Genomic DNA, 22,118 nt, shown 5'->3' with positions numbered 1-22,118 from the left:
GTGCACTGGGCCTCTGGTTGGTTAATAAAATTATATAGTGTCCAGGAATACAATTGTACAGTGTATTGTCTGTATATTTTATTGTGTGTTTACAACTCCAAGTTAAGCCTCCTTCCATAACTATTTATCCCCCCTTTACCTTCTTCTACCTCTCCCCACCTCCTTTCCCTCTGGTAATCACTGTACTGTTGTATGTGAGTCTTCCTTTTTGTTCTTTGATTAATCCCTTCACCCTTCTCACTCTTTTTACCCAGCCCCCAACCCTCTCCCCTCTGAAAGCTGTCATCTGTTCTCTGCCTCCATGAGTCTGTCTCCAATTTATTAGTTTATTTTGTTCATTACATTCCACATATGAGTGAAATCATATGATATTTGTGTTTTACTGGTTTGTTTCACTTAGCATAATACTCTCCAGGTCCACTTAAAAACTACCATCGCCACACATGTTCCTTTACCAGATTCTGATATACAAACATAAACATGTGCATTCACCTGGGTACATAAAAGCACACATACATGCTCACTAAGCTCAGATTCCAGTGATCCTTTGATAGAATCTAGGCAGAAAGTAGCACATCTGTGGTTTATCAAAAGCCAAGAAACTATTCTGCTATTCCATGTGCATTCTTCTTCCCCTCTTTCCCAAACATTCTTCTTGGATTTTGTACTAAGAATTATGAATTGCCTTCATTGTTTTATGAAAACTTTGGGAATATTTTATGTCTCTAATAATGTCATAAGGTTTTTTGGATTTCAAAGCTTCCCTGATTGTGGAAAAACAAAATCATTTAGAATTCAATAGCCTAACTTCTTTCTGAAATCATAGTCTTTTATAATCAATAAAAATCCATCTGTACTTATCCTTAATTTTATATGAGTATGAAAAACTCCTGACATCCTGGGTCAGAATGGTCTGGTCATCTTTGATCAAATCTGGTGAAAATTCTAGGCTCTCTGGTCCTTCCTTCCTTCCTTTCTCCCTTCCTTTCTTCCTTCCTTCTTCCCTCTAACTTTCCTACCTTTATCATATTGTTATTTTTAGCTTGGTGAAATAGGGTAGAAAACTTTTAATGTATGTCCTGGAGGAAGTTTCTCTTCCACATACTCTATTTTTATAGTTAAGGTAGGGATGTACTCTGAGGAACTCTTCACAGTGAAAGTTAAGTCATGAGCCAACTTGCTTTTTTTCAAATGACTCACTTGCAGAGTAGCCTGTGTTTGCTACCTGAGTAAAAATCCGGAGAGAGGCTATGAGATGGGTTCCCAGAGTCTCTCTGTGAAGTAATAGTGGCAATGCAAAGTTCAAATAATTTCAGACACTAATGACCAAAAATTGGCATAGTTCCAGAATAATGTTAAATAAAAGGAAATTATAATAGATGCACTGGGAAATGTTTGAACTGTGTAAAGTATTATATATAGATGAATTCAAATACATACTTCTCATGGACTTATAATTGAAAAGCAGAAAAAAAATTTACTTGATGGCTTTATATGATGTAGTCATTTCACAATATATGTAATATACAAAGGTGACAGTGGAATTCAATTGCTCCTTCCAAGAGGAACTTGACCCATCTTAAATGAAGAAATACTTTAATGCTCAAACTTTTGCAGATAGACATTCATCTGTTGTTTTTTTTCTAATTGAGTCTCATATCTTACAAGTCATAAGAATTGATACAATAACGTATATAAGGAAAAGCATATAAACACGATTTTGTGAGTGGTTTAGGAATTTTCAAGAGAAATTTTGATGAAATTAAATTTTTTTTATAAATGCTGACTTTCAATATTAAATCTCAGTTAGGCCTGACTAGTATTGCTCAGTGTTTGAGCATCAGCCTATGAACCAATAGTTCACCAGCTTGATTCCTGGTTAAGGCATATGCCCAGGTTGCAGGCACGATCCCAAGTAGGGGCATGTGGGAGGCAACCAAACAATTGATATCTCTCATCAATTTTTCTATCGATCCCCCTCCCTTCCTCTCTCTCTAAAATCATTTTAAAAAATCTCACTAAGGATAAGATTCTAATTGTATTAATGTTCCTTGAGTTGTGTGTAGGAGTGTTTCTTGGCGGAAGTTTGTCTCCAATTATATACACAGTCATTTGTCTCTTTACCTATTTGAAATTTCTTATCTAAGTAGAGTGTCAAAAATTATACATTAGATATATAGCTGTGTAAATGTATAGCTTGATGAATTTTCACAAATTTAATATACTCATAATCCACATCAATAAATGGAATAATTTCAGCATCCCAGAATCCCTCCTCACTCCTTCTGGTTACTGACCCCCTCCTCCAGGGTAATCCCTGTCCTTGGCTTCTCACAGGACTGAATCACTGAGGTCAATGAAATTCTGTAGTTTATACTTTTTCACTTGGCTTCTCTCTCCATTAAGTTTGTGAACTTCATATTGCGGCAAATAGCTGTCACTCATTTGACGTCATTTTTGAAAAATATTCTATCTTGTGGCTATGCCACAGTTTGACTGTTTTACTGATGACAGGCATTTCTTTTCACTGAGTTGCTTATGATAGTGGTATGTGAATAAGTCCATGACTTTATGGAAGAGATGTACTAATTTGGGGAAGCATATACCTAGAAGTGAAATTGCCAGGCATGCTTACGTTCACCTTTAGTAAGTCCTGCAAAAGAGTTTTACAATTTGGTTGTATCAATTATAATCCAACTTGCAGCATGAAAGTTCCATACCCTCAGCAACACTAGGTCTTATCCTGCCTCCCATTTTAAATTACCTTCTTATGTTTCTTCTTTTGTTTGTTCATAAATGTATTCATTCTGCAATCATTGGTTGATTGCTTAATATGTTAAGCACTGAAGACACAAACTCAAAGAGAAATAATATATAAAGGTTTTGTATTTCAAGGAGAGAGAGAGAGAGAGAGAGAGAGAGAGAGAGAGAGAGAGAGAGAGAGAGAAAGAAAGAGAATATGAATATAGATAAATTTCTTACCAAAAAAAGGTGTGTTTATTTCAGGCTAGAGAGGATGTGTTGAGGAAGGCTTATCAGAGGCTGTAATAAGTGAGCTGAGATTTGAGGATTAATGATTTTGTAAAGTGTATAAATGTTAACAGGCACTCCAGGCAGAATATAAAGGATAAGAGTAGATAAATATAAGAAGATTTTCCCATAGAACATGCAAGTTTTTATGCATAAACCTGGGTGGGATTGGAATTGCAGGGTGCTAAGGCATGAGACTTGGCAGGTACGCAAGGGGCATATAATGCAAGAACAGTGTATTTTATGTTAAGAAGTTTGCATCTGTCATATAACACATATTGGTACAAAATAAAATACCCAAAACATATGGGCGTAAATCAGTAATTATTTTCTAATGCACATCTTCTGTGGGCTAGAAATTCAGAAAGGAGCAGCAAGATGCTTTTTTCTGTCCCATGATGTTTCAGTACTCAGCCGGAAATCCTCAAATGGAACAGCTGAAGGTGACTCAAACTCCTGGAGGTGAGGGCATTTGGGGACTTCTCCTCTTCCTCCTCCTCCTCCTCCTCCTCCTCCTCCTCCTCCTCCTTTTTAAATATATTTTTATTGATTTCAGAGAAGAAGGGAGATGGAGAGAGAGAGAAAAAAACATCAATGATGAGAGAGAATCATTGATTGGCTGCCTCCTGCATGCCCCCTACTGGGGATCAAGCTCACAACCTGGACATGTGTCCCTGACCGGAATTGAACCCAGGACCATTCAGACAGCTGGCCAATGCTCTATCCACTGAGCCAAACCGGCTAGGTCTGGGAACTTCTTCATGTTCATGTCTGGCACCTGGGCTGAGCTAACTCCAGCAGCTGATTGAATTTTTCACGTGGTGGCTGTGGGCTCCAAAAGCAGGTGTTGTAGGCTCCAATGAACAGAGAGGAAGCCACATGTGGTGCTTTGTGACCTAGTCTCAAAGTCTCTTTCCATTACTTCTTCTGTGCTCTGCACATTCAGGCAAGGCAGGTCTGAGGTTGCCCAGATTGAAGAGGCTCTCAGAGAATTTGTGGCCATGTTTTCAAACCACTGCAGTGACTATGTTATTTTGTCTTTTGCATTTTCTGTGTGTTGCCTGTAATACCGTGACAGTCACAAAATTTATCTAGTCCCCCTACCTCCAACCCTGCTATTCTGCCTATCACATGAATATCACCCAAATGGCACCATGGAATATAGGGGGCACAGGCTTCACCATTGATACCTCTTCTTCATCACCTGATTGACATTTTATTTTACAAATAGGAAAATATAAATTTATAATTAGTAAAGTATTCAACCTGGCTTGATTTATCTATATAAATAATAGGCTAATATGCGAAGTGTCCCCTCAGGAGTTCGACCAGGAGACCAGGAGTTCGATCGCTCACTATGACATACACTGACCACCGGGGGTGGGGGTGCATAGAATGAAGGAAGGCCCTAGCTGGCAGCTGGAAGGCCCCGATCAGCCCTGATCGCTGGCCAGGCCTAGGGACCCAACCCATGTACAAATTTCGTGCACTGGGCCTCTAGTATTAAAATAAAATAACTTAGGCAGCAAGATGAAAAATATTCAGGCACAAATCAGTTCCTTTACACTTCAAACATATCATGATGCTTTGTAGGAGTTATATACATCTATAATTAATTTCCAAACTAACTTTCTTAACCTTTGCCAAATGTCAGACTCTTAATTTAACAATTGAACATAGATATAGATAAATATCTTTGAAAAATATGTGTACGGCTTTGGAACAAGAAATGGGGAGATCTTTCAGCTATCAACTTTTATGTTTGTCATTTTACAAAAATTCATGGCCAAGAAACATGATATGTTTTCATCTCCTCTTTATAATATCTAAAGCAGTAGGCTTTATTGCCCAATTCTTATTCATCTAAGTCCACTGTTGGAGGTACTGTTTACAAGATTCTTGCCCTAACCAGTTTGCTCAGTGGATAGAGCGTCGGCCTGCGGACTGAATGGTCCCAGGTTCGATTCCAGCCAAGGGCATGTACCTTGGTTGCAGGCACATCCCCAGTGGAGGGTGTGCAGGAGGCAGCTGATCGATGTTTCTCTCTCATCAATGTTTCTAACTCTCTATCCCTCCCCCTTTCTCTCTGTAAAAAATCAATTATATATATGATTCTTCAGTGCCCATGACAATGTTTGCATATTTTACTTATGTTTTCTTTCTTTGGCAAATTTTCAGTTGATCTGGCTAAAGTTGCAGGAGAATGGAAAAATTAAGTTCAAAGAATGTATTAACAGCCTGGCTGTAGCATTCCATGCCCTTATTTATCATAGGCATGGCACTTATCAGAGTAGATTGGGGAGATTTCTTGTCATTTAGCAGTAGCTGTGAAAGAAGAGCCCAATCCCTTAGCTGTGGAATTGCATTGCTGTGGTCTTAACACCCTAATATTTCGATGGGTCACAACTAGGACTGCCTTCCAATATTTTATGTTTTAGATGATAAACAGGGTCTGCTAGCAATTCCCATGTGTGTGGGTGGAAGGGTGTTTCCCATACCAACAAGCATTTCTTGGGATACCAACTAGGTGTCCTACAATTCAACTCAATTCTGACATCACCTAGTGCATATGATTGAAATCTTGTTCAATTGTGTGTGTTTTTTTATGTCATCACAATTTTTTTTTTCATAAAAATGTTAAGTATAGTGCTTGTATACATAAAGGAATATGACTGGCCAAAAAAATGGCTACTCTGTACTTTCTAAAGTCATGTAAGAAGTAACAGGTAAATAGTAGTTCTCCTGATTAACTCTGGGTAAATATAGTCTTGGATTTTTTTAGCCTGGTAACCAGGGAGGAAGCACGTAGCATCTCCTGATTCCATTGCTGACTAAGTCATTGCATTGAAAATGGCCATCTGTTGCTGGCTACATATACATACAAACTTCACGCATCATTTCAAAATGAGTGGGCATAACCACAAAGTGCATATACATAGTGGGCATGTACTTATTATGTTATATTACAATGAGTCAGCAAAACCCAGGGATCAAGTTGGCAAAGTTTGATTATTTTTGTTTACAATTAAACCTTGGGAAATTTTTCTAATTGCATAGTTTAAAATTCCTTAAAATTTGACATTTAGGCTCAAGAGATTTTTAATGTTCTATTTTAAGTGTTGAAGACTCAGGGTATTTTAATATAATACTTTTATGAATTATATTATATTATACATGTACATATATATATGCATGTGTCTGTGTTCATATATGTGTATATATATATGTGTGTGTGTATGTGTGTGTGTGTATATATATATATATACACACACATATTTGTATACACACACACACACACACACACACACACACACTCACAGGGTGTTCCAAAAAATGTATACATTACTAAAAGCTGATAGCTCAATTGATGTTTTTTTCTTTTCAGATTTAATCCATTGGAATTAATAATTATTTAAGTGTATATAATTTTTGGGACTATATGTATATATATATTTGTGTGTGTGTGTGTGTGTGTGTGTGTGAGAGAGAGAGAGAGAGAGAGAGAGAGAGAATAATCTCGTAATCTCAGATTTTATAGTGGATTCATTTCTTTTGATTGCTATCTCTTGTTTTACTGGAGTCAGCCATTGTGTCTTAATATGTATTAAATATAAAATATAAATCAGTGATGTTACTTCACATCCTTTGACCTATAACCTAGAATGGAGTAACAGCCTGTGTAACCTAGGCATACTTGACATGTTGCTGGACATATATTGCCTTTGCCAAACACCATTCTCCTCCTTTCTCCTACCATTTACATATTTTTTATTCTTCTACCTTTTAAAGGTATCTGATGAGCTGGTGATGTAATGACCTGTGTATAGGCCGCAACTTGAGGGAGCCAAACAAGGAATTGAAGGCTTTTCTGGTTTTACTACAAACCTGATTGCTGTTCTTGGAATAAACTGCATGTTCTTTCCTGGAAATGCAGGAACATTTTGAGCTCTGACCAAGCTGAAATGAAGGATCAAATGGCCATCTGAACAATCTTATGTATTAACTAATGACTCAATCAAAGGGATCTATAATTTTTATCATAAAATATGTGGTTTTCTGCCGTATGGATGGTGGCACTAACACAGACCTTTGTAAAGTTGTTGAATTATTGCAACAATTCATAATTCTGATCCTATGGGTTGCATAGATATTAATGAGGCAGATAATAATTTTTGGAGTAGATTACATGGGCAAAAAACCAAGTAAACTTCACCTTTTAAAATCCTTTAAAAACATTCTTAATGTATATTTTCATATACCCTAACATGAACCTAAACTTGTTTTTAGTTCTTGCTGACAGATCTAAAAACAGTGTGCTGTTGGTGTGCCTTTTATTTTCAAGCAGGTAATAAAGTCATTGCAGCAGTGATTTCAAATCAAGATGAATAAAACACATGGTAATACCTAAGATATACAATTTAGTATGCAAATTTTGTAGTTTTGTTGCTGGAGTGGTGTTTTTCTTTAAATTGCAGCACTTTAGGCAGCAGGAAAGAGCCATGTCATTGAGATTAAATACTAAAATTCCACAGATCTTGCAGTTAAAATCAATACATATCACACAAAGATAGAAAGACAAAATAGCTATTTAGTTGAGTGGCACATTTACCCTCAAAATTTTCTCCTACCTTGAATTAAGTTATTGTTCAAGAGTCTCAAGTTATTGTATATATCCTGGTATACATGAAATTATATATTTTGATAACTTCTTGATGTATATTGTATATTCAAAATTTTATATATGTATACATATGTGCCTTTTTTAGCACATGAAAAATTCCTTCTTGTAAAATTAATTGACCTGATTTAACTAATAGACAAAAAGAAATTTTTATATATTTGTAGCTATTCCTTTTTTTACAAGCTAGATAAATCACTTGATGCCACTTGGTCACTAAGCAATTGCCTAGAAAGTGTTCTTTTGTTACAGTCAACTAATTCCTTTAATTAAATAGTAATGTTTTGTAGGTGCTGTGTATCAATGTCAGAGCAATTGGCTAGCTACATAGTTCAAAGCAAGAGTTGGTAAATCTTACATTTTGAGGACCTAGTTTTCAGCATTTGAAAATTAATTAGTAAATAAATACTGTTGCCATCTCTAGATGTTGGTTGTCACACTGAAGTTGTAGTCTGCTTTTTTTTGTATGGTATAGACAGGTTTTATGTAGATAATTTTTCTTGCAGTATCATGGGTACATATTTTTTTATTTTTAGGTGTTGTTGAGCCATTCATTCTAATACAATATTATTGAACTTTGTCAGGCACTGTGACTACTACTAAGAATGTAATGATTATTATGAGCACTTTATAAAATTCATTGGAAAACAGATATAAAGAAAAAAGCAAAACCACTCATTGTCTCCCAGTTCTTCATTCACTGCTATTAACTTTTTGGTATATTTTCTTCTGGTGACGGTGGTTGTTGGCTTTTGTTTGTTTTGTTTTTCTAGGCATGCTTTATTTATTTATTTTTTAAAAATTAAAGCTCTAATAATCTTAAATATCCCATGACTTTTGTTATATGACTAATCTTAACAAGTTGAGATCTTGAAGTTTGTGTAAAATTCTATTGAGTAGATATATTATAATTTGCGTCACCACTTTCCTATTTTTGAATATTTCCATTCATTAACTTTTTGCTCTTCTAAACAAACATCTAAATCATCTTCATACAATATATTCATAGAAGTGGGATTAGTTCGGTTTGTGGACACACTGTTATTTCTTGACATATATTAATAGATTTCTTTCCCAAAACATTATCAATTCACTTGCCTATGAGCAAGCTGTATACGCAAATGCCGTTTATGCCTCATTGGTCATGGTCAGCTTGTGTGAATAAATGATCATTCTCTTCCTCAAAATTCTGTCCCAATGCGCTTTTGAGAAATGGAAATGTAAGTGATTTAATGTTAGGTAGCCAGAATGTTAGGTAACTGAGGGACAATTTTTCAATATTGTGCTGTTTCTCCAGAGGAACCTGTTGGTGGTTTAGAGTGGAGAGTGTTTCATTGTATGAGAAAACCTGTGCGTTCCATGGTCTTTAGTTACCCTGTCCCCAGCCCCCTCAGAGCCAGAAGCACTCTTGGATCATCAGATCAACTGTACCCAGTGGAGAATGCCTGGGAGTGAAGAATCTGTTGTTTAGCAGGATATAATTCACAGTGATAAAAATACATAGTATAAACGAACATATGTAATACGTATTACACGAGGGGTTTGCTATTCAATTGCAATTATTTTTACTTAAAATTTTTCTACCCATTTACAGCTGTGAAATCACACATGCTCATTTCATATTTCTTGGAGGTTTTGCATGTGTGTGACATAATTGTGAGTGTGAGCAGTGGAATACATTATACATTCATTCCACAGTCTACCATAACTGTATTCTGACAGCCATCTAATTTTTATGGATGTGATAATAGGTAACAATAGCTTTTTTTTTAATTGATACTTGGTCTAGGTCAGTGATGGCAAACCTTTTGAGCTCGGCGTGTCAGCATTTTCAAAAACCCTAACTTAACTCTGGTGCCGTGTCACATATAGAAATTTTTTTATATTTGCAACCATAGTAAAACAAAGATTTATATTTTTGATATTTGTTTTATATATTTAAATGCCATTTAACAAAGAAAAATCAACCCAAAAAATGAGTTCGCATGTCACTTCTGACACGCGTGTCATAGGTTTGCCATCACTGGTCTAGGTGCTGGCATAGGAGCCTCAGGTTTGACAATATCCAGATTTCTTAATGTCTTAGCAGTAACTTTATTTGACCAGCTCAAGCTAATGAGCCACCAGAATGACATGATTTAAAAGACTATCTATCAATTGTATTGTTGGATATAAAAAGGGATTTTACTATGTTAAATTAAAAAAATAGTCTTTGACTTAAAATATCTATTAATGTACAAGTGCGTAAACAATTAAAATACTAATTTATCTGAAATATAATTTATAAAATTTACTGAGCACATTATTGATATGAGGAAAAATTATGAGATGGTAGCCAGAAGACTGAATGGAGTGGTACTTGACTGCTTGGGGAATTTGATAGGACTGGAAATCTGAAGTATCAGAAAAATAACTGAGTGAAAATCATGAAAGAACTATTACTCTTCTCAAAAATATATCTGTGTTACAAAGTTCATAAAATGTGGGTGCAGGAGAAGCCTTGTTAAATAAATTTAAAAGTTTTAAAATATGTACTTTAGCCCGGCCAGCATGGCTCAGTGGTTGAGCATCGACCTATGAACCAGAAGGTCACAGTTCAGTCCCCAGTCAGGGCACATGCCCAGGTGGTGGGCTCCATCCCCAGTGTGGGGTGTGGAGGAGGCAGCCGATCAATGAGTCTCTCTCATCGATGTTTCTAGCTCTCCCTTTCTCTCCTTCCTCTCCTTCCTCTCTGAAATCAATAAAAATAGACTTAAAAATAAAAATAAAATGTGTACTTTATGTTTTAGCATAAGGAAAAATGTAACAAATTATGTTCTTTTATATATGATATAAAATGCCTACAGAAAGTGCTTCTAATTTCTATAACCTGCTTTCCATTTCTTATGGGAGGAAAGACCATCTTCCTTTTCCTCAGTGTTATTATTCCCAATTTCTTGAAAGACTTGCGTACCTTTAACTTGTATCATTCTCTTTTTGAGGCATAATTTAAAATCATTTACAAATATCATAGGGAAGCTGATACGTAAACGCTTGAATTGTTTGGTACACTGATGCTCTCCTGCCTTCTCTCAGTCTCTAATAGCAAATCCCCTTTACCTCAACATTTAAAACGTGACAAGAAAATGAAACAACATGAACTAGTAAATTTTCTTTTTTACCTGGAACTGGATAAAAATTTTAATGAAGGGAATGATAAAGAAATAGAATAACATCGCTTTTGAAGTGACCCATTCATTTAAGTACACAGAAGATAGCAAACAAGAAAATATCTATCTCTAAGACAAATATTCTAATATTGTTTTGTTGGTTGGTTTTGTTTTTGGTAGGAATTTAGCTATGGTAAAAAAGCATTGACTCCTGTAGCCATTGCGATTAATAATTTTGATCATCTCTATTTTCACCTCCCCGCTCCCAAAGACAATGTAGAATCCTAAATGGTTACAGCTCTTTTATAATTTCTATTGCTCCGAACCTAACTGGGAAACCTTCCTAGGTGAGGTTTTTTGTTTCTTTGTGTATGTCTTTTTGCACTCACAAGCTTACCACTAACTGAAGAGAAGGTGGATCTGAGAGGTTTTCCAGGGGGCAGATGACATCCTAGTCCCTATCTACAATAGGCTGAGAAATGGCCCCAAAGATACCAGGTGCTCATCCCTGGAACCCATGACTATCACTTCATCTGGAAAAATGGTCTTGAGAGGGGAGAGTATCTTGGATCATCTGTATGTGCAAATGCAATCACAAGTGTCATTATAAGTGAAGGTAGAGGGAAATTTGGGAAGAGGAGAAGGCAGTGTGAGCAATGAGAGATTCAAGTGAGGTGGCAACAAACTAAGGAACAGCAGCAACCTGCAGACATTGGAAGCGGCCCGGGGTTAATTCTCAAACCCTACAGTCTGGAGAAAGCATGGCCTCTTGCCATCTTGATTTCAACCCAGTGATACTGATTTTGAACTTCTGGAGCCCAGAATCTTGAGGGAATAAATTTCTGTTGTTTATAAGGAACCAGATTTGCGAATGTTAAAGCAGTCATACGAGACAAAAACAATATTATTGCCTGCTTCTATAGCAGGAGAGTTAATCGGGAGATAGTTTTTGTTAAGTCCTCTTTGACAAGTAGAAGAAACAATTTGGAAGGAGATTGGATTGAGAGGTATTTAGTTTATTTGTTTAGGTGATTGTAGAAGTGTCATTGTTCTTGATATTTACTTTGTTAACTGACTTTTCTCTGGCTTTGTGGCTTCTGTTTCTTTTTTGCATTTTAGTTATGAACTGCATTTTGATATGTGACACATATGTGTAAAATAGCATTTGTAATGGTAATAATTGGATAAGAATATACTTTCATAATGATTTGTGACTTCAATACACTTTTTAAAACCATGTGAAATAAAAACAAATAACTAATTCGAATGTATAATTGCGATTTGATACTGTTTAGCTCTAGAATAATGAATAGAAGTCATTAATTGGAAGTTAATATGTAACATCGGCATGGTTTATCTTGTATTTGGGGTATTGCATACGTCAGTTGATACCTAGTGTACATTTGGGATTTATTCGCACCACACCTCTGGGTTTGGTAGTGTATTAGTTATGAAGAATATTAATATTGCTGCAGAACAATTACATGTTCATTTGCTAACTGTTTAAAATTCATGCATAATTTATTGAAATGAATAGATATTTTATAAATAAGCCTTCTTGTTCTCAAGGGCCCCAAACCGAAATACATATGCTAATATGAGCTACTTTTTACCTTCAACATAAAAAATTCAATATGTAGTGATATATTAATCTCATTAATGCTAGGTTTCACTTCTTATAATTATGCTGTTAATCAAGGTATATACTTCTAAGCCTCTCTGAATATTGCCATATTTCCAAATCCGACGTTACTGCTGTGATTACTGGACTGCCCCTTGTGTTGGCTTGACCATAACAAATGAGATGTAAAACTGACCAGAGTGAATTGTTGTCCTATTTCAGGCCAAGAACCTCATTACGTAAAACTCATTTCTACATATACAAAAAACACTCATGTTGAATATTAATTTTTGGTTTTAATATTTATGTACTCAGGCAAAAACAAATAAAATAAATTTGCATTAAATATAGGGTTTCTTGATGTATTTAGAAATAGGGAGTCTTTTAAAATTCTTAAAACAATGCATAGTTTTCCAAGGAAGAAATTGTAATGCCAAGAAGTTAAATAACATATTCAGGTTTACCCAGCTATGTGTATATGCATTTTTTGAAACTAGATCTCCTGACTTTAAGCTTTGTGTTCTGTTACATGTCATTTTCTTAAAGATAGATATGCTAGAAGAAATATTACTCTTCAGTTTTTCTCTTCTTTGTAATGTTTTATTGTAGCTTCTCCCCGTTTTTCCTCTCCCTGCCCTCTTCTGCTGGTTTTTTTTTTTTTTTAATATATTTTATTGATTTTTTACAGAGAGGAAGGGAGAGAGATAGAGAGTCAGAAACATCGATGAGAGAGAAACATAGATCAGCTGCCTCCTGCACATCTCCTACTGGGGATGTGCCCGCAACCCAGGTACATGCCCTTGACCGGAATCGAACCTGGGACCCTTCAGTCCGCAGGCCGACGCTCTATCCACTGAGCCAAACCGGTTTCGGCCTCTGCTGGTCTTTTGTTTTTCCATTTTCCATGACGATGCTGTGCAGTGTTTTGATGGGTGAGATTTAACATTCAATATATAGTCATTAGGTCAAGTCAGAATACCCATAAACTTATAAGTGAACCTAGTTTTGTTACTTACCATTAATTGGACAAATCATTTCATCATGCTAAATACCAGACCTCTTCATGTTGTTGTTCAGCTGTCATGTGAGGCGTTGCTGCTCTGGGGTAGAACCCCAGTAAGCTATGAATTTAGCATCATTTCCTATTTAAGTTAGTTGGTATCTAAGCAATGTGGAATGAAAACAAGCATTGCACATATGAGGAAACTCAGTTTTCTTGTAAGATGCAGACTGCTTACAATATGTAGAACATTTAAATAGTCTGGAAATACCTTTGCATTTTTCTATTATGTACATATCTCTATTCAGTTTAATTTTAGTGTAAACTTTAGAAAGTATGTCAACTTTTTCTTTCTGTCTACCAAAACTTTTGTATATTAAAAAATTGAATGATGCTAGACTGGTAAAATTTCATTATATGAAATGTCTAGCTCTATGCTACTTCAGCTGATAAAAAATTAAAAATTTGAAGCATTTTTTGTTTTATTTAATCTTTTTCTTTTGTAACTTCTCAAATGAAGTCAGTTGTGAAATTGGAAATCGTTCACCCTCTGCACAATTTTGAATATTTTTAAAATTGATTTCAGAGAGGAAGGTAGAGGGAGACAGAGATAGAAACAGTAATGATGAGAGAGACTCATTGATCAGCTGCTGCCTGCATGCCTCACACTGGGGATCAAGCCTTCAACCTGGGCATGTGTCCTGACCTGGAATTGAACCATGACCTCCTGGTTCATAGGTCAACACTCAACCACAGAGCCACGCTGGCCAGGCCATGTTTGAGTATATTGTTGAAAAAAATTTCAAACAATAATGTACAAATTGTATATTTAAATTTTATCAATCAGGTATTAAGAACTACTTTTTCAATAAAAAATAATTCTAAACATAAACAGTTTATATAGCATGTATGTTATTTGATGAAAGTTTTGCTTTCACTTTAAACATTAGCAATGTGAAGGACAAATTCATATGGTACTAACAATAACTAGTTTGAAAGCATTGCCATAATGGTCATAATTAATGATGGGAATAAATGAATATTCTTCAATGGATTTTTAAAAAAAGTTGCTGTTACTAAATACACCCTCCTTCTAATCTGTTATTCTTTATGACAGCATCCGTTTGTTTTCTACATAACTCTCAATTTTTAATAATTAACTTGAAAAAATAATAAAATAATGAATTTGTTGATTTATTGTTACTGTGTCTCCCTGGCCTTATTATGTAAATGCTCAATGTGAAAAACAGCCTAGCAGTTAGTAGTTACTGAATAAATATTTATCATAAATTTTGGAGGAAAAATCTTGAAAAAGACTAGCCAGTGTAGAGATCTATGCCAGCTAGTCTTATCCCTTATGTAAGGATGTTTGTAACTTAGGTGTATGTAAGATGGAAACTATGTTTTTATACAATTAAGGTTTAAGGGCTACAACTGAAAATGCTTACTTCATCTCAATCTGTATCAGAAAATAAAACCTGCTTATAGGCTTTTTTGCATTGTATCTGATTCCAAACATGCATTTTCATTAAAATAGAAAATCCAGTTTGAAAGACACTGGCTGTCCTTAACTTTCCTCTATATGTATCTTCTCCATTTACCTCTATGGGGAACATATTGTGCAGTTGCATTCACTATCTATCCTATATGATTTGATTTTTTTTTTTTAACAATATTGTTAGCGGCTTTATGGAGAGAAATTTCACACCACAAAATCCATCCGTTTACAGTGATTTCTAGTATGTTTAGATATTTGGTGGTTTCTAGTATTTTTAGAGTTGTGCAACCATGACCACAGTCAATTTTAGAACATGCTCGTCACCCTAAAAGAAACTCTGTATACATTAGCAGTCACTCTCCATTCCCTCATTGCCCAGCTCCTGGCAGCCACCACCTACTTTCTATATAGATTTGCAGGTCATGTCAGAATCTCATTTCTTTTTATGACTGAGCCACATTCCATTGTGTGGATGTGCTACTTTTTGTTTATCCAACAGTTCTAAATATTGGACATTTTTGCTGTTTTTTATTGCAAAAAAAATACTATGGATATTCATTGATGTTATTGTGGATACAACGTTCCTTTTTTCCTGGATAGACACCTAAGAGTGCAATTAGTGTGATGTGAGGTAACCCTAGGTTTCACATGAAAGAGCTCTTTGCTTTCTACAGCAGCTGCACCACTTCAGTCTCACCAGTCTCTTCCATGTCCTCGCCAACACTTGTTATTGTCGGACTTTTTTCTTTTACCCATCCTTGAGTCTAATGATGTTGAGCACCTTTTCTTGTGTTTGTCATGTCCATCTTCTCTGGAGAAATATCTGTTCAGACATGTTTCCAATTTTTCTCTTTAGCTGCTTGTCTTGTATTGAGTCAAAAGAGTTCCAAAGGGATTCTAGATTGGCTTTCAGTCTTAAAAGGAAATCTTTAACGCAATTTTAAGGCAGTTGCAACTTTATTTAGATTAACACTTTTCTTTAAAGCCTTTTGGCTTTTGGAAGTGTTGTTCCAAAAGTAGTAGTTAGAATGTCTTCATGACATAGCATGGACAGAGGTAGCTTTGTGAAGGCCCTCATAAAGTCCAGTATCAGATTTCAGCTACATTGTTGTTAAATAAGGAAAAAGTGTTCTAATTCATCATTCACCATTTCTATAAGTTCAGACATTGAAATAATATTTCCTGATGTTTCAAGAAAAATATCTAAGCTATCCAAAATTGTGGTGTACCTTTAACATTTGAGTTTAATATTTGATGCATTGCCTTAATCCATGCTATTCCCAAAGGCCAGTGATCTGTAATGATTTGTGGTTTAGCCTCAGTGTAAATTTTAGTTCATTACACTCTAAGGTGGGGACGTGGAAAGGAGTCAGTACATGGATTAGCTTCTGATTTCTGCATTGCTGTGCCTTCCTCCTTATTTCATCAGACGTAGAAACCAGAGCAAGAAAACACACACCACACAGCCATGTTTCATGAATGAAATAATGAGTAAGAGGAGTATTCATTAATTTGAAGATTTGTAATGGTCTTAGGGCCTCAAGAAGGTCAAAGATCACTCCGTTAGCTAATCAGAGCTAGCCATTTCTAAATATTTTTTTTCTTTATTTCACTTGTTTACTGTCCTTTTATAAGTTTATTGCCTGGAGAGGCATGATTTTAATAGGAGGAAACTTGTTGTAATGCATCGTATCCCATCTGTGAAAGTATTTGCTCTTTAAAAGTACAGATGCGGGACCACTCATGCCCTAGTTTTTTGGATTTTTTTAATGTATGTATTTATAAACATATACATTATTATGAATACATAAATTATTAAGCCTTTAGGCTTTGAGAGCCATTCATATATTTGTATGTATTATAGTCTTTTGGATTTTTACTAATTACATTACACATTCATCTCTCCTAGAACCACCAAGACCCATTGCTCCTCCCCAGCTGCTTGGTGTTGGGCCTACATATTTGCTGATCCAGCTAAATGCCAACTCCATCATTGGCGATGGTCCCATTATCCTGAAAGAAGTGGAGTACAGGATGACATCAGGTTCCTGGACAGAAACGCACGCAGTCAACGCTCCAACCTATAAGTTATGGCATTTGGATCCAGACACTGAATATGAGATCCGTGTTCTACTTACCAGACCTGGTGAAGGTGGAACGGGGCTCCCAGGACCTCCGCTGATCACCAGAACCAAATGTGCAGGTAAGACTGAGTAGCAGGCCACTCTGCCTAGTGGTTACATCTTGCATAAAACATATAATATACATACAATATTGAAAGTTCTAATTATTTGGCACATGATATGATCACACTATTCGAAGAGTTTCAGTGAATTTGGTAAATTGTAGCTTTGGATCCGTCATAATTTGACTGATTTGGGAGCAGTGGGAGTCTTTCTCTACATTATTCAGTATTATTTTGTATCCATAATCTTTTCTTGTACGGTAATTTTGCTCAGTTTGCTTATATTCACCCCCAAATCTCTGATAGACACAGGTGAAAGTATTGAGAGCTAGCCTTGGCAATTAAAGCATATGCTAACTACCCTCCTATGGTGTGGATATTGTCTTCCTCAACCATTGCAGAGGGATATCTGATAATATAAGAAATGTTCCTCTGAACCAAGTTTCAGTGACCAGCTCTTTGGTTCAGAAAATTCACTTGTTGAGGATTAAGTGAACAGCTACAGAATACACTTCCTATGCCTGAAACAGTGGTGAAAATATAATATATGGAGAAAACACAAAGAAAGAATAAAAAGTAATATATAACATAAATCATAGTTCCTCATTCTATCATGCTGTTATAGTGGAAGAAATTGTTAGCTATTTATTAAAAGCCACTGAAAAATTTAATCGTCTAAGTTATTAGATTATATTTTTCATTGCACTCTTTATTTTGTTATTGAACATAGTTTAGTTGAAAGACCTTTTTTATTCTATCAAGCATTATGTTGAAACACCTGCAGAGTTAGTGCATGAATCTATGTGTCTTGAAAACTTAATGATCTAGATTCTGAAAACTGAAAAAGAAGACTGTGAGGATCTATGAAAACGCAAATGTCTATACAATGTCTTTTGTTTCTTGAACATCTGTTTAGCATTTACGATATTTTGGGGCTATCCACCAAGAATACTGATATCAAATCAAAATAAAACCCATGAAATCACTTTTTATACTGTCATCCTTAAATATTTTTTTAATCTGGCTTAATTTTATAAACATATATTATGTTTATATTGAAAGGTTTTCACAAATAGGAAGTTTAACTGCTCAGTCATTAGTCTCAATCATTAGTCTGAGATTTAGACAATAAAGATTCTACTAATTTTCTAATTATTCCTGTGATTGAAAAGCAGCTTAACTCAGAAGGCAGTGTACACATTTCCATGGTCCAACTAAATCACACAATTTGCTTTACAGAGTATCTGTACTGGTGTGTCCTTTCATTCTAGGAAATGTGACATATTGTTCTCATTGTAGTAGATGAACTTTCTAAGAGAGAGACATGTTCATGCCACAAGCTCAACTAGTCAGAGGAATAATTTAAAGAGGAGACAGTTTTGAAGTTGAGAAGTAGCTCATTCCGTCTTTCGAAGTTAATATTCCATGCCAACAGGAAACAATGAACAATGGGGTTCATTTTACAAAGGAACCTACACACTTTCAAATAAAAATTACCTATTTCTACATTTAATTTTTATAGCTGTATACAAAGTAGAACCATAGTGGTAATTCTGCTGTGCCAGGAGTCTGCCTCTTGATGTCCTGTGCCCAAACTTCTCTTTTAAATATCACATTTGCCTTCTTATTTTTATTTTATTTTCATCAAAATAGACAAAAATTAACAGTATCACACAATGTATTGCTAATAATAATGTAATTTTTGTTTAACTTGGGAATGATTTGATATTGGTTATTGATGTGAGGGCCAATGGAGATTGCCAGTCAATGGGATTTTGTTTTAAAGCTAGGTCTTCTGTATTAAGTGGATGCCAGCATGTTAATGAGCACTGACTAATCCTCATTGAATGCTTATGTTCAGAATCCATATTGAACTGAAATTAAAATGCATATTGAAATGCAATAAAAATATTGACTAGAAAAGTGTTTTGAGGTATTTTAAAGATTAATCTTACCTGTGTGGGAGGGAATAGAGTGAAAATAACATGCCCACATAACTGTTTTCAAATGTAAAAATGTCTCGACATTTTGGAACTATATTGTTTTTTTTTCCAATTCTTTATTTGAGGAATATTTAATTTGTGGGCTCTGTAGTATACAGTGGTATCAGGCTCACTCTTAGTTTTCATTTTAGCTGTAGAGAGTTTGTTTTTAAAACTATCACATGTGGTAAGTCTTAGTCTCATGTTTGTTAATTTATTAATGTCCTCAGAAGTTGTGTTTGATACAGATTTTTATAGTAAAAAGTGCTTATAGACTAGATATTTACATACATTATAGATTTGAAAGAACTTGGGGTTACTATTTTACAAGGATTGTCTACTAATCTTGCTCAGTTGTTAGAAATGGAGGGAAAGCTTATGGAAGCATATATTGTATTAACTCAAACAATTTTTGAAAAGCAGAAGTTGAATATTACTGATAAACATTAAATATCTAAATACAGAGTCAGTGTTGATTAACATTACAATGTCCATCTATTTCCCTTCTTCAAGGTTCATATCCTTTCCTCCAAATATAAGATTCCTCAGACTTACCAGGACAGACCCTGGCCTCAGCCTGGTGTCCTATAACAAGAAAATAGAACACAACTTATACTAACTATGTTATTATCTGATATTTAGTATGGATTTCAAAAGCTTAAAAATTCTTCCTGAAATGGTTGTGTTTTCATGCATGCAAGCCCTTATCACAAGGGCTGGCATGTAGGGAGTGTTACGTAAACATAGCCATTATTATTGCTCTTATAGTCATAAGACTATTGTTCTTATAGTGAAGCTGTGTGGTTGTTGTTGTTTTTTTTTAATGAACATGCATTACTTCAAAATTAAAACATCCTATTGAAAAGCAAAAAAAATGAAATTCTTTCTAATCTAATTGTATTAACTTGTGCAAGCTCTGAATACTAGTTCTGTAACTCATTTCATTTTAATCAAGGCAGGGAGAATGCCAGAGTGTAGTTGTAGTGTTTTACCATTAATATCAGGTGATTGAATAAATGTTGACTTTTTTGATACGCCCTATATGTTAGACCACCAGGAAGCCTAATCCTAATATACACTAATAAAAGAGAAACATGGTAATTAGCGTAAGACCGCTACCCTTTTCATTGGCTAATCAGTGAGTATATGCAAATTAACTGTCAGCCAAGATGACGGCCGGCAGCAAGGCACTGAAGCGAGCAGGGAAGCTTGCTTGCTGCAGACTCCAACGTTCCCCGTCTCACTTGCTGGCCTCTCAGCTGCAACTCTAGGCAACTATGTACTATGTTGCAAATAAGAAGCTAAATAAAACACCAGAAAACAGCCGGACTGAAACCCAGCCGGACCAAAACATTGTATCGATGTTTTCAGCAGCAAGGCCTCAGAGCTAAAGCTGGCCCAGAATAAAAAAAGAAAAGAAAGAAAACAAGGAGCGGTTGGGAGCTCCAGTCACTCGCCACCCGGAAAACAGCCCTCAGCCCCTCAGCCAGCCTGGCCAGGCACCCCAGTGGGGACCCCCACCCTGATCCAGGACACCCTTCAGTACAAACCAGCCAGCCCCCCCCATGCACCAGGCCTCTATCCTATATAGTAAAAGGGTAATATGCCTTCCAGCACCGGGATCAGCGGAGCAGCGAGGCTCCCGGCACCGGGATCAGCGTGACAGGGGGCAGCGCCCAAACCCCCTGATCGCCCTGCGGCTCTGTGTGTGACAGGGGGCGGGGCCACAACCTCCCTATCTGCCCTGCTCTGTTTGTGACAGGGAAAGGCACCCCAACCCCCTGATCAGCCCTGTTCTGTGCCTGATAGGGGGGAGCTCCCCAATCCCCTGATTGCCCTGGGGCTCTGTGTTTGACAGGGTGTGGCGCCCCAGCCCACCCCCCTTCCCCCCCCCACGGGCCCTGCTCTGTGCCTGATAGGGGGGAGCTCCCCAATCCCCTGATCGGCCCTGCTCTGTGTGTGACAGGGTGGGGCGCCCCAACGCCACAGGCCCTGCTCTGTGTGTGACTGGTAGAGCCATAACCTCTCCATTGGCCCTGCCCTGAGTGTGACAGTGGTGGCGCCCCATCCCCCTGATCGGCCCTGCTCTGTGGGTGATAGAGGATGGCGCCCCAACCCCCCTCCACGGGCCTTGCTCTATGTGTGACAGGGTAGAGCCATAACCTCCCCATTGGCCCTGCCCTGAGTGTGACAGGGTGCAGCACCCCAACCCGCTGATCTGCCCTGCTCTGTGCATGACAGGGGGCGGCGCCCCAACTCCCCAATTGGCCCTGGTCTGAGCCTGACCAGGGGCTGCACTTAGGGATTGGGCCTGCCCTCTGCCACCCGGGAGCAGGCCTAAGCCAGCAGGTTGTTATCTCCTGAGGGGTCCCAGACTGCGAGAGGGCACAGGCCGGGCTGGGGAACCTCCCTCCCCCCGCCCCCGAGTGCACAAATTTTTGTGCACCGGGCCTCTAGTAAATATATAAAGATCTAGGTGCCATCACAACCGAACGGGCGACTGGTCACCATGAAGTGCATGGCGCACCTGTCGGTCCCCACCCCCCTACTCCCAAACTGCTCACCATAGGGGCCTGGCGGTGGGGCGGGACTGGGGACTATTGAGCAGTGGTGGCGGGCTTCTTTGCAGGGTGGCCGTGAGCTTAGCAGAGCAGTCACTCAGGCGTCAGGGAGTTTCGCAAAGCAGTTGCGGTGCGGGGGAGTATTGCGAAGCAGTCCAGGGGCCACGAGCATCGCAGAGCGTGCCGGGATGGGGAGCTTTACATAGCATCACAGGGCAGCAGAGGCCATGTGACAGGGCCCAGGCTAGGCCTAGGCACCCTAACCACGCACAATTTCATGTGCACTGGGCCTCTAGTCTATAATAATAAAAGCGTAATATGCAAATCAATTGAATAGCTGAACAGCAGAATGACCATCTGGACGACTTCCCGATGAAGCCAGGGCTGCTAGGGCTGAGGCAGCTGCGGCTGCGA

The 22,118-nt window shown here is 37.2% G+C and overlaps 1 protein-coding gene across 8 annotated transcripts in view; it reads left to right on the top strand.

Moving 5' to 3' along the window:
- PTPRK (protein tyrosine phosphatase receptor type K) overlaps positions 1-22,118 on the top strand; it is a 480,914-nt gene that overhangs the window by 284,992 nt on the left and 173,804 nt on the right. For all 8 annotated transcript variants that reach the window (XM_070417651.1, XM_070417653.1, XM_070417650.1 and 5 more), the window contains exon 7: positions 16,886-17,179. In XM_070417651.1, coding sequence (XP_070273752.1) covers positions 16,886-17,179 — 294 coding nt within the window. The remainder of the gene's footprint in view (positions 1-16,885; positions 17,180-22,118) is intronic.

Source organism: Myotis yumanensis, unplaced genomic scaffold (assembly GCF_028538775.1).
Source record: "Myotis yumanensis isolate MYYU_CA2020_CCGP unplaced genomic scaffold, mMyoYum1.0.hap1 SCAF_6, whole genome shotgun sequence".
NCBI lineage: Eukaryota > Metazoa > Chordata > Mammalia > Chiroptera > Vespertilionidae > Myotis > Myotis yumanensis.
The sequence above is the reverse complement of the archived record's forward strand: the minus strand, read 5'-3'. Positions and strand labels throughout refer to the sequence as shown.